Source organism: Primulina eburnea, chromosome 10, assembly GCF_022965805.1.
Source record: "Primulina eburnea isolate SZY01 chromosome 10, ASM2296580v1, whole genome shotgun sequence".
Lineage (NCBI taxonomy): Eukaryota > Viridiplantae > Streptophyta > Magnoliopsida > Lamiales > Gesneriaceae > Primulina > Primulina eburnea.
The window spans coordinates 20,533,289-20,545,998 of record NC_133110.1 but is presented as its reverse complement, the minus strand read 5'-3'; the positions used below and the strand labels follow the sequence as shown (position 1 = coordinate 20,545,998).

At 46.4% G+C, this 12,710-nt stretch overlaps 1 protein-coding gene across 1 annotated transcript; it reads right to left on the bottom strand.

Annotated features, from left to right (window-relative positions):
- Positions 1–3,549: 3,549 nt before the first annotated feature.
- Positions 3,550–10,861, bottom strand: LOC140842968 (uncharacterized). Its single transcript, XM_073211182.1, has 3 exons — positions 10,379–10,861; positions 4,792–6,498; positions 3,550–4,638 (listed from the first exon to the last, which is right to left on the bottom strand). Exons 1-3 carry the CDS (start codon positions 10,859–10,861, stop codon positions 3,550–3,552), a joined length of 3,279 nt encoding a protein of 1,092 aa, XP_073067283.1.
- Between the last annotated feature and the right edge of the window lie 1,849 nt (positions 10,862–12,710).

Below are 12,710 nucleotides of genomic sequence, written 5' to 3'. Positions count from 1 at the left end.
AGAAACTGAGGATCTTGTCCCTCTAAGTCAAAGGAAAAGAAAATCTGTGGCAGAGCCCGAGCTGGTCATTCTTGAAAGCCCATCTGAGGGTGATCCAGGTGCTTCCCAATCTACCCGATCCCGGCCTTCCCCACATCCTACTGAGGTCCCAACCCCTGAGCTTCCTTTGAATAACATTTTTTTCGAGGGGGCTACTGCTAGTGGTGCAAAGCGTTTCAAGGAGATGCTTCGTCCCGCTGAAGCAATTTTTTTGAAGAGTGTCCCCGCTAGCAGCAGGTTTCTTGAGGGATCAAATCGGATTTTCTCTGTAAGCTCTCCTTCCTTTCGTCTAACATTCTTACCGGCCTATTATTTTTTAACTTTGTTTTCGTTCAGGCTGCTCAAATGATAGTCTCGGCCATCGAGGAGGTGGCTGCAGCAGCTACCAAGACGAACAGGCAGGCTCGGGCGACTCAAGATATCCAAGACCAACTTCGGGGGGAGATCGCCCGAGCTGAAAAGCTGCACGAGGAGAAGGTTACCGATCTCCTTGCTTCCTTGGAAATGGACAATCAACAATTGGTCTCGACTCAGCGTGCTTGGGACGAAAGTTTGGCTCGAGAAGAAGCTTCTCAAAAGCAAATTTCTTTTCTAGAGTCCCGAGCTCGTTATCTCGAGGAAGAAGCCACTCTTCAGCAACACCGGTTTGTGGCGGCTGAAGACAAGCTCAAGCTCTTCCAACTTACCCAAGGGGAGTGGAAGACAGTTTTCCTCCAATCTTCGGATTTTCAAGCGGCGGTTGAGGATAGATCGTATAATTACTTCAAAGTCGGCTTCGAGAAGTGCCGAGAACAATTTGAAGAGGAGGGCTTGATCCCGATAGACAAAGAGGGCTTTCCGGACATAGATAGAGCCATCGATTCCCTTCCCAAGGACGTGCTGCTGATAAGGAGACCGAGATCGCTCCCGAAGATGCCGGGGAAAAATCTACTGCCGAAGATCTAGTCTAAAATTTGTTTCTTTGTATTTCCATATTTTCTTTTGTAATTTACGCCTCCGGGCTTATGTTATAAAAACGATTCTCTTTCTCGCCATATCTCGATCTATTCTTTTCTTCAACGTCCGCATGATACATTTGCTCGCATAACACTCTTCAAGTGTTAGGAAACGCTCAGGCGAGCTAAATTCTTTCCGGGATCTCGACCCTTATGGCGAATCAAGTACTTTATATTCGGTAAGAAGTTAAGATGCCAACCTTGCTAGACTCGGATTCTACGCACGGGTTCATATTCCAAGAGTGGGAAGCTTGGCTTACAAAAGAAATCTTCAGACCTTCATAATCGAGGAACGGCCCCCCGAGCCAGGGTGTAGTGCCCTGGGCTATTGAGAACCAAGGTGCGGAGCCTTGGGCCAGGGATCATGTCCCGGGACTTGGGAATGGTGGAGGTACGGAGCCCCGAGCCAGGGTGTAGTGCCCTGGGCTTTTAGAACCAAGGTGCGGAGCCTTGGGCCGGGGAGCATGTCCCGGGACTTGTGAATGGTCGAGGTACGGAGCCCCGAGCCAGGGTGTAATTCCCTGGGCTTTTAGAACCAAGGTGCGGAGCCTTGGGCCGGGGAGCATGTCCCGGGACTTGTGAATGGTCGAGGTACGGAGCCCCGAGCCAGGGTGTAATTCCCTGAGCTTTTAGAACCAAGGTGCGGAGCCTTGGGCCGGGGAGCATGTCCCGGGACTTGTGAATGGTCGAGGTACGGAGCCCCGAGCCAGGGTGTAATTCCCTGGGCTTTTAGAACCAAGGTGCGGAGCCTTGGGCCGGGGAGCATGTCCCGGGACTTGTGAATGGTCGAGGTACGGAGCCCCGAGCCAGGGTGTAATTCCTGGGCTTTTAGAACCAAGGTGCGGAGCCTTGGGCCGGGGAGCATGTCCCGGGACTTGTGAATGGTCGAGGTACGGAGCCCCGAGCCAGGGTGTAATTCCCTGGGCTTTTAGAACCAAGGTGCGGAGCCTTGGGCCGGGGAGCATGTCCCGGGACTTGTGAATGGTCGAGGTACGGAGTCCCGAGCCAGGGTGTAATTCCCTTTGCTATTAGAACCAAGGTACGGAGCCTTGGGCCGGGGAGCATGTCCCGGGACTTGTGAATGGTCGAGGTACGGAGCCCCGAGCCAGGGTGTAATTCCCTGGGCTTTTAGAACCAAGGTGCGGAGCCTTGGGCCGGGGAGCATGTCCCGGGACTTGTGAATGGTCGAGGTACGGAGCCCCGAGCCAGGGTGTAATTCCCTGGGCTTTTAGAACCAAGGCGCGGAGCCTTGGGCCGGGGAGCATGTCCCGGGACTTGTGAATGGTCGAGGTACGGAGCCCCGAGCCAGAGTGTAATTCCCTGGGCTTTTAGTTGTTTCTCCCGGATCATAAGATTCAAAAATACAATTCTTTCGAGAGAAGCAAGTCTTTTATTTATACCCTCAATGAATCGATTACATCTGTTACGTATAATACTGCTTTAAATTAAATACATTCCAAGGTCTCTTGAGAGAACGTCCTTGCGCATCTTCCAGATAAAAAGATCCTGAACTGACCCTCCGGGTGATTTTGTAGGGCCCCTCCCATTTTGCTTCTAACTTCCCGACCTCTCCAGCAGGGTTGACTTTCTTCATGACTAAATCCCCAATTTGGAAATCTCGGACTCGGACCTTCTTATTATAAGATTTCATTACTTGACTTCGGTATGCTTCCATTCGGATGAGCGCTCGGTCTCTCTTTTCCTCCACTAAGTCCAATTCTATGGCCCGGCTTTGGTCATTCGCGTTCAGATAAGATTCTATCCGGGAGGAAATCTTTCCGATCTCTACTGGAAGGACTGCCTCAGAGCCATATACCAAGCTGAAAGGTGTTTCTTGAGTAGGGGCCCGGGGAGTAGTTCGGTAAGCCCAAAGGACGCTAGGTAATTCTTCAACCCAATCCTTTTCTTTGTCTTGAAGTCTTGTCTTTAATGCTTGTACAATAATTCTATTGACAACCTCTGTTTGACCATTTGCTTGAGGATAAGCAACAGAGGTGAAAGATTGAGTGATCTTCATTTCTTGGCACCATGAAACAATCCCTTTGCCTTGAAATTGTCTGCCATTATCTGAGATTAGTCTTCGAGGTATTCCAAAACGACACACAATATTTTTCCATAAAAATTTTAATACTTCTGACTCGGTAATTTTTGCCAGAGGCTCAGCTTCTACCCATTTGGAAAAGTAATCGACTGCCACCAATAAGAATTTCTTCTGAGCCCGAGCAGTTGGGAAAGGTCCCACAATGTCCATGCCCCATTGATCAAAGGGACAAGACGCCCAGATAGGCTTCATCAGAGAGGCTGGGTTGTGTCTGAAGTTTGCATGATGTTGACAACTCTCACAGGTTTGAACCACCCGAGCTGCATCTCGACTAAGGGTTGGCCACCAGAATCCAGCAAGCATTGTTTTTCGGGCCAGAGACATTCCTCCGAGGTGCTCCGCACAACATCCTTCATGAATTTCTCGGAGTACATAATCTACTTCTCTTTCGGGTAGGCATTTTAAAAGAGGTCCCTAGAACGATCTTCTATACAAAATAGTATTCAAGAGAACAAACCTGGGAGCTTGTCTCTTAATCTTCTGAGCTTGAGTTCTGTCCCCAGGTAATTCATCTCTTTCAATGAATCTCATCCAGGGTGTCATCCAGGAGTCTTTTGGATCTGGGGCCATTTCTTCCTCCGTGGAGAGGATCAGACGGGAGACATGCAATACTTCCCGGGTGTTTATTTCCGATAATGAGGCGGCCATTTTTGCCAGAGTGTCTGCCTCGCTGTTTTCTTCTCGGGGTATTTGTTCAATATTCCAATCCGTAAAGACCTCTGCTCGGGCTTTGATGAGTTGTAGGTATTTTACCATCCTGTCCTCCTTAGCTTCATATACACCCTTTATCTGTTGAGTGATGAGTTGCGAATCAGAATACAGAATAATCCGGGACGCATTGACTTCCCGTGCAGCTCGGATTCCAGCTAATACGGCCTCGTATTCGGCCTCGTTGTTGGTTACCCGGGAATCAATCCTCGATGCTAGTTTAATTTTCTCTCCCAGGGGGGATATTATCACAACCCCCACTCCACATCCCGCAAGGCTGGATGCTCCATCTACAAATACTCTCCATACCTCCTCTTTGTTGGGCTGGATCATCTCAGATAAGAAATCCGATAGAGCTTGCGCTTTAATAGCCACCCGGGGTTTGTATTCGATATCATGCTCCCCCAATTCTATCGTCCACTTGATCATTCGTCCGGATACCTCTGAATGAGTCATGATTCTGCCTAGAGGGCTATTGGTAAGAACCACTATTTGATGTGATAAGAAGTAAGGCCTTAGCTTCCGGGCGGTCACGATCAAAGCTAAAGCAATCTTTTCCACTTCAGTATACCGGATCTCAGGTCCTCTTAGAGCATGACTGACATAATAGACAGGCCTCTGATCAAAGCCTTCTTCCTTGATCAACACTGAGCTGACAGCGTGCTCGGTAGTGGATAAATACAGGAATAATTTCTCCCCGGGTTCTGGCTTTACTAAAATACGGAGCTCTGCAAGATGGGCCTTCAAGTCTTGGAAGGCTTGCTCGCACTTATCGTTCCACCCGAATTTTTGGGCCTTTCTCAAAACTTGAAAGAAAGGGTAACTTCTGTGTGCTGACCGGGAAATAAATCGGGAAAGGGAGGCAATCCTCCCAGTCAGCTTTTGTACTTATTTTACAGATTGGGGAGAGGGCATGCATAAGACAGATTTGACCTTCTCCGGATTTACCTCGATTCCCCGCTCTGTCACCATGAATCCTAAGAACTTGCCACTCTTTACGCCAAAAATACATTTGGCAGGGTTGAGCTTGATCCCATGTTGCATGAGAGTGGCAAAAGTTTCCTCCAGATCATTAATGAAGCTAGTAAATTCCCGGGTCTTGCCCAGAATATCATCCACATAGACCTCCACGTTCCGCCCCAGCTGCTTTTCAAATACTTTGTCCATAAGACGCTGATAAGTAGCCCCTGCTTTCTTCAACCCGAAAGGCATTACAATATAACAAAATGTACCTCCCGAGGTGACAAAGCTGGCTTTGTCTTGATCACTTTTGGCCAAGGGAATTTGATGATACCCTTGGTACGCATCCATGAAACTCATCAATTCATATCCCGAGGTGGAATCCACCAGCTGATCGATCCTAGGCAGCGGGTAATGATCTTTGGGGCATGCCTTGTTTAGATCGCGGAAGTCTACGCACATACGCCACTTCCCAGTAGATTTGGGCACTAAGACCACATTGGAGAGCCATGTAGGGAATTGAATTTCCCTGATATGCCCCGCCTTCAAGAGTTCCTTTACTTGCTCGCTAATGACTTTGTCCTTTTGAGGACCAAAGTGCCTCTTTTTTTCCTTCACTGGGTGAGATCCCGGTAAGATGTTCAAATGGTGCTCCGATATAAAGGGAGAGATCCCTGTAAGCTCCTGCTGAGACCAGGCAAACAAACGGATATTAGTTTTTAAACACTTAATTAAACTCACCCGGGTGGATATGTCAAGATCCCGAGCCACCCGGATTTGTTGGCCTGGCCCAATTTCCACCGCCTCCTGCTCTTCCTCTGCTACAAAATGTATCTCTCCTTCCTCCACTATCCTTCCTCTTGCTTCATCCACCTTAGCCCTCTTCCCCTCCCTCTTAGATCTGCCCTGATCTGCTCGGACCGCCTCTACATAACACTTCTGAGAAGACGGTTGATCTCTTCGGACTTCTCCTACCCTGGATCCCACAGGAAACTTTATTTTCTGGTGGTAGGTAGATGCCACAGCCCTCAACTCGTTCATGGCTGGCCTCCCAAGGTTGATGTTATAAGATGATGGGGGGTCCACCACAGTGAAAGAAGTCATCACTGTTTTCTTGAGATCGTGAGAGCCCAAGGTCAGAGGTAAAATAATTTCCCCCTCCGGATAAACCACGTGACCGGCGAAGCCAAAAAGAGCGGTTTCCACTGTTTCCAGGTGATAGCCCTGCAAATCCATTTGCATGAAAGAATCTTTGAAAATTACATTTACAGAACTTCCCGAGTCTACGAAGATTAGCAGGATATCGTAATTCGCCACTCGGGCCTGGATTACCAGGGCGTCATTATGGGGTAGATTCACCCCTCTCAAATCCTCCGGGCCGAAACTAATGGCCACCTCACTCCTTCCGGCCCTTTCCACTTCTAAACATTCTCTCCTACTCTTTGACTTCCTTGCCCGGTTAGAGTTTCCATCAGTAGAGCCTCCAGATATCATTTTAATCGTCCCTATAACCGGGGGCGACTTCTTTCTCTGCTCAGGCTCGGGCCTCCTTCTCCTTCCGGGTTCGATCCTGGAACTATTTCTGATACCTCTTCCCCGAAAGCTAGACCCTAGTTGCCGGGGCGTCCACGGTGGCAATCTCGGCATCTGGGCATTGTTGATGGGTCTCGGAAGGGAAGGCGCGACAAAGTTTCCCTTCAAAACTTTGCAATCCTCAGTGTTATGGTAGCCTAACTTGTGAAGAGAGTAAAATCTTGTTTTTTCTGGCCGGGACAATTGATGGTCCGGGGCCAAGTCTCTACTACACTCCTCGGGCAATTTTCAGAGGCACATGATGAGAGAAATCCCCTGAACTGCCCCTCTTTTGTCCCCTCTCCTCAGGTTTAGATACCCAGTCTCCTCTTTCTTTCCTCACGGCTTCCCTCTTTTGTTTCTGAGCTTCCTCCATATTTATGTACTTCTCTGCCCGGGATAGCAGGTCCTCAAAATCCCCGGGCACTTTCTTTGTCAAGGATTTGAAGAATTCACCTTCTCTCAAACCTGGGTTGTAGTAGCCCGAATCCCAAATTGGGTAATTAACGGATTATTGGTGATTAAGAAGGTTTAATGTGTAATTTTGACCGTGGTCATGATCGGACGGACCGAAGATGGTTCGGTAGCAACGAAGAGTTCGGACGTTCCGAAGTGGTGTTCGGAGGATCCGAACATGGCCTATAAATAGTGGTCGGATTTCCTCATTTTGACTCGCCAATTCAGAGAGTTCCATAGCATTTCAGTCGTTTCTGACAGGTTCTAGTCGTGTTCCGAGATTTGGGCACTAGCGGGGAGCTGCTGGTCTTGTAGCAGAGCTGTGCTCTAGTTGGGAGCTAGCGGCATCAGCGGGCTAGCGACGGACGAAGGTTTGGAATTTTATCAGTATTTATCTCAGGATTATCTAGTTAAGTCTGGTAGATAAGTTTAGTGATGATTTTCACTTGATGAATAGGCTTGGATTAGACCTGTTGTCTGGTGGTTCCAGTGGATTAGGATTGCTGTGATAGAGGTACGAAAGTACTATCCGAGATATCCTGGTTGAGTATACATTCATATATGTGTTGCATGAGTATGTGGTGCATTGATATATGTCATATGATGCATGCTATTATGTCACGTTTATTACTGCACGTTGCATTTCATGTTGAGCCGTATCTTCTTCGAGATAGCCTTTACTGTTGAGCTGTATCTCTTTCGAGATAAGCTATATCTTGGGGCCGCTCAGCCCTGTCTTGTGGACGCATGGACACCGAGAGTACACAGTGGCCGACGGGTCGGGAGGGCTTCGGTGGTCCGGGACATTTTAGGTCCACGTCTGTCTTGTAGTGGATGCAGTGACCCAGAGGTTGGACCGCGCGGCACTATCCACTTGGCGCCTCTAGACTGAGCATTGTTGAGATCCTTTTGTGACTCCTGTTTCTTGACTACCCTGGTATCATATCATAGCATGTGCATTTCATATAGGTTTGTATACTCATACTTTTGTACTGGGCGTTCTTATCGCTCACGTCCTCGGTTTTGTTTATTCTTGGACACCCCATTCCCTCGGGGCAGGCTTCAGGTTGGACAGCTCAGGAGGAGCAGGAGGAGGACGTTGAGTAGCTGGTTGGTTTAGTTTATCGGTATTGTTTTGATTCGATATGGTTGTATTGGATATTTTATTTTGAGTTATTCTAGACTTCGATTGGGTTGTATAACCATTATTTTGTTGACTTTTCCGCTGTTATCTCTGATTATTGTTAATTAAGTTAGTTGCATGCTTAGTTCTCAACTAGTAGGTGATTCTGGAACGGGTCACTACATTTATGGTATCAGAGCATGCAAAGATTTTTGGGACATTAGTAATTCTGTTTTGAGGATTTAGGAGTTGATTTTAGTTTCCTTTCAGATGTCAGGAGATGGAAGCAGTCACGGTAGTGTGGGACATGGCCGTTATGGCGACGATGAGGCTGGCCGAGAACATCGTCGTAGAGATCGTGATGGAGGACGTCACCAAGATCATGATGAAAGGAGACGTAGGAACCGTGTCAACATTATAGATTTAATGAAGATTGGCACCAACAGAGATGAAAGAGTTGAAACAACAGTTAGCAAGGTTAGCTAACGGAGACCACACATCTGGTTTTGCATTCCATACAGATGGAACCTTGTGTCTGTCAGGAAGAATTGTAGTTCCAGAAGATTCTAAATTGAGAGACGAGATTTTATCTCAAGCTCATAGGAGTAAGTTGAGTATCCACCCTGGAAGTATGGAAATGTATAAGGATTTGAAAACCAAGTTTTGGTGGAAAGGTATGAAGAGAAGTGTTTACCAGTTTGTAGCCAAGTGTTTGGTGTGTCAGCAAGTAAAAGCTGAACATCGAAGATCAGGAGGATTACTTTAGAATCTCCCTATTCCTGAATGGAAGTGGGAGCATGTAACGATGGATTTGGTCACCAATTGCCGTTGCCTTCTAAGAATTGTAATGCAATTGGGGCTGTTGTGGACCGACTGACTAACTTGTCTTAGTGCAGTGGCAGAGTCGAGGTACTGAAGAAGCCACTTGGGAGTTAAAGAATCGTATGCGTTCAGAGCATCCAGAGCTCTTTTGAGTAAGTACTGTAAGTTGTACTATGGATGTATGTTTTTCCGTTGTAAACCAAATATCAGTTGTGTTTAGCAACAATTGAGATGTAATAACAATGATTGTTATTTCATTTTGTTCATCCTCTAAGCTTGATTTCGAGGACGAAATCGTTTTAAGGGGGGGAGAATGTAGTAGCCCGAATCCCAAATTGGGTAATTAACGGATTATTGGTGATTAAGAAGGTTTAATGTGTAATTTTGACCGTGGTCATGATCGGACGGACCGAAGATGGTTCGGTAGCAACGAAGAGTTCGGACGTTCCGAAGTGGTGTTCGGAGGATCCGAACATGGCCTATAAATAGTGGTCGGATTTCCTCATTTTGACTCGCCAATTCAGAGAGTTCCATAGCATTTCAGTCGTTTCTGACAGGTTCTAGTCGTGTTCCGAGATTTGGGCACTAGCGGGGAGCTGCTGGTCTTGTAGCAGAGCTGTGCTCTAGTTGGGAGCTAGCGGCATCAGCGGGCTAGCGACGGACGAAGGTTTGGAATTTTATCAGTATTTATCTCAGGATTATCTAGTTAAGTCTGGTAGATAAGTTTAGTGATGATTTTCACTTGATGAATAGGCTTGGATTAGACCTGTTGTCTGGTGGTTCCAGTGGATTAGGATTGCTGTGATAGAGGTACGAAAGTACTATCCGAGATATCCTGGTTGAGTATACATTCATATATGTGTTGCATGAGTATGTGGTGCATTGATATATGTCATATGATGCATGCTATTATGTCACGTTTATTACTGCACGTTGCATTTCATGTTGAGCCGTATCTTCTTCGAGATAGCCTTTACTGTTGAGCTGTATCTCTTTCGAGATAAGCTATATCTTGGGGCCGCTCAGCCCTGTCTTGTGGACGCATGGACACCGAGAGTACACAGTGGCCGACGGGTCGGGAGGGCTTCGGTGGTCCGGGACATTTTAGGTCCACGTCTGTCTTGTAGTGGATGCAGTGACCCAGAGGTTGGACCGCGCGGCACTATCCACTTGGCGCCTCTAGACTGAGCATTGTTGAGATCCTTTTGTGACTCCTGTTTCTTGACTACCCTGGTATCATATCATAGCATGTGCATTTCATATAGGTTTGTATACTCATACTTTTGTACTGGGCGTTCTTATCGCTCACGTCCTCGGTTTTGTTTATTCTTGGACACCCCATTCCCTCGGGGCAGGCTTCAGGTTGGACAGCTCAGGAGGAGCAGGAGGAGGACGTTGAGTAGCTGGTTGGTTTAGTTTATCGGTATTGTTTTGATTCGATATGGTTGTATTGGATATTTTATTTTGAGTTATTCTAGACTTCGATTGGGTTGTATAACCATTATTTTGTTGACTTTTCCGCTGTTATCTCTGATTATTGTTAATTAAGTTAGTTGCATGCTTAGTTCTCAACTAGTAGGTGATTCTGGAACGGGTCACTACATGGGTGAAGGCCGTAGTCTTAGTCTCAGCGGCACAAGATGGGACGTCTAGGGCTACCCGGTTGAACCTTTTGATATAAGCCCTCAAACTCTCTTCCGGGCTCTGCTTCACCTCAAAAAGACTAAAAGCAGTCTTTTTGTATTTCTTACTGCTACTGAAGTAGTGTAGGAATACCTTTTGAAAATCTCTGAAAGAATGCACACTTTGAGGGGGCAATCCCTCAAACCATCTCTGGGCGGAGTCCACCAGAGTTGTCAAGAACACCTTGCACTTGATTCGATCAATGTAACAGTGCAACATGGCCATGTTCTCGAATCTGGCTAGATGCTCCTCCGGGTTCGCATTTCCATCGTAATCCTTTACTTTGGCAGACTTGAAATTCCCGGGAAGAGGTTCCCGGACAATAACATCAGCAAAGGGGCACCCTCTGGCAACGACCCGGGTAGTTCTACGGCTCTCCAACTGTCCCTCCAAGACCCTCATCTTCTGCTTCAACTCTCTCAACTCCTCTGCCGTAGTCGGAGCTTTTGACCCGACACTATAATCTACGTTATCTCCACTCACTTCCTCCTCCCCCCCACCCCCGATCCACGCTCCTGCTCCTGCTCCTGATCCTGCTCTTGCTCTTGTTCAGGCGGCGTAATCGGCCGGGACACTTCTTTCCTGGCCATAGCTTGAATAATTGCGTCGGCCATAACTTTCTTAAGCTCCTCTTGGGTCATGGTTACGAGATTCTGTCCAATGTTATTAACACCCGTTTGTCTCGAGGACTGTCCTCCATCCCCCTGGGCTCGGGAGTTATCTTGGTCTGTTCTCCTAGTACGAGCCATATCAACGTCTCAAGCTCAATATTTTCCCACAGACGGCGCCAATGATGCTATTCCGCTGAAATGGGTGAGCCGGGTAAGGAGTTCCAACGGATCAAATCAAGAATTTATAGTGTTTGGGAATTTGAGTTGAATGGATGGCTTCGATCGTGGCCTACAAACAAGAAAGTAACTCGTGAATGGGCGCCGGAGAGGTGTCCGGCGTGACCACTCCGATGCTTAAGTCAGCAGGTGAAGATGATGAACACAAGCAATATTTGAGGAAAAATACGTATAATGCTTAAAGTTCAAAGTTTTTTTCATGATGCTTCAATCTCATTAATACCTGCTATTTATAGGAGAGGAATGGGTAGTTACCTCGGTTTCTGCGCCATCTACTAAGTCGATTTACCATACTAGCTTCTGATGACTTCTCGGACACTCCAAATCCAAGTTGTTCTGACAGATTAGGTTACCGGTATCAATCACACTCGAGTGCGATTCACTTCTCTAGGTGGTGCCATTCTCGAGGTTGCCCAAGTGGTGGTGTAACCGGGAACTCCTCCCGGGAAACTCTTTCAAAGGCCCGGGTTATTGGTGCATTGCCCGGGAAGAAAAGACTTACCCGGATAGCTAGGAAATTGACCCTATACACGGGTCGTGACCTTGGGTATCGGGTGATTTTCAACCTGGATCATAATGGGGGTATCAAATATACTTGAAATCTGGAAGTTACTTGGAGAAAATTACTTTCTTTTCTATTTTTTAACCTTACATATACACTTAGTTTTAGTCATGTTGAACTTTTTTACTATTTTAAACGGGTTCGTTTTCGGAAACAACGTGACGAAAATGAAGATGCACGGACCTACGAAAAAGATTGCACGATTAATAGTTTCTGAGCACATATTGCATGCCGCAAATATTTTATAAAAAAAGAGGTGTTAAGTAAGGATTCATGTGTTGGAATTATTTTGTGGGCTCACATAATTTAATTAATTGTACATGGACAAGCTATCTAATAAAGGACCCAATAAAGTGATCTAATTAATTATGAGTTTCCAAAGTATTAAATAAATTTGTATGGTCCACCTTATGTGTAGAAGCCCAGCCCAGTTAGGTCTTCTATGGGTTGAAGACTGCTAAGGTTATATAAGGTTACATAACACAGAATACATACGGCACACGTATTCTAGATCTCTCTCTTTCTCCCATCAAAGGCAAGAATATGTCGATTCTCTGTTGTCTTGGATGATCCATAACTTCGACGCTAGATCGAACAATGGATTCTGGTACGTGTTTACTGTTATTTATATTTTTTGATAATTCGACATGAATTCTTGGCTTGTTGTGATATATGGATTTAATCACATTATTTATAGATTTATTTTATTGAATCTCCAACAAGTGGTATCAGAGACTCGTTCATGTTGAATTATGAGAATTTTTCAGATCTGAGACGATTTTCTTGTCTATAAATTTTTTGGATTCAGATCTGATTTTTCTTAGAGTTAATAGATATCGAT

Excerpts from the sequence above, each read along its gene's own strand:
- LOC140842968 (XM_073211182.1), bottom strand. The coding sequence starts at position 10,861 with ATGAGGGTCTTGGAGGGACAGTTGGAGAGCCGTAGAACTACCCGGGTC. Across the intron at positions 6,499-10,378 it reads AGACTACGGCCTTCACCCAT|GGAAACTTTGTCGCGCCTTC; the intron begins GTAGTGACCCGT and ends AAAGTTTTGAAG. Across the intron at positions 4,639-4,791 it reads TGACAGAGCGGGGAATCGAG|GCCCAAAAATTCGGGTGGAA; the intron begins GTAAATCCGGAG and ends GTTTTGAGAAAG.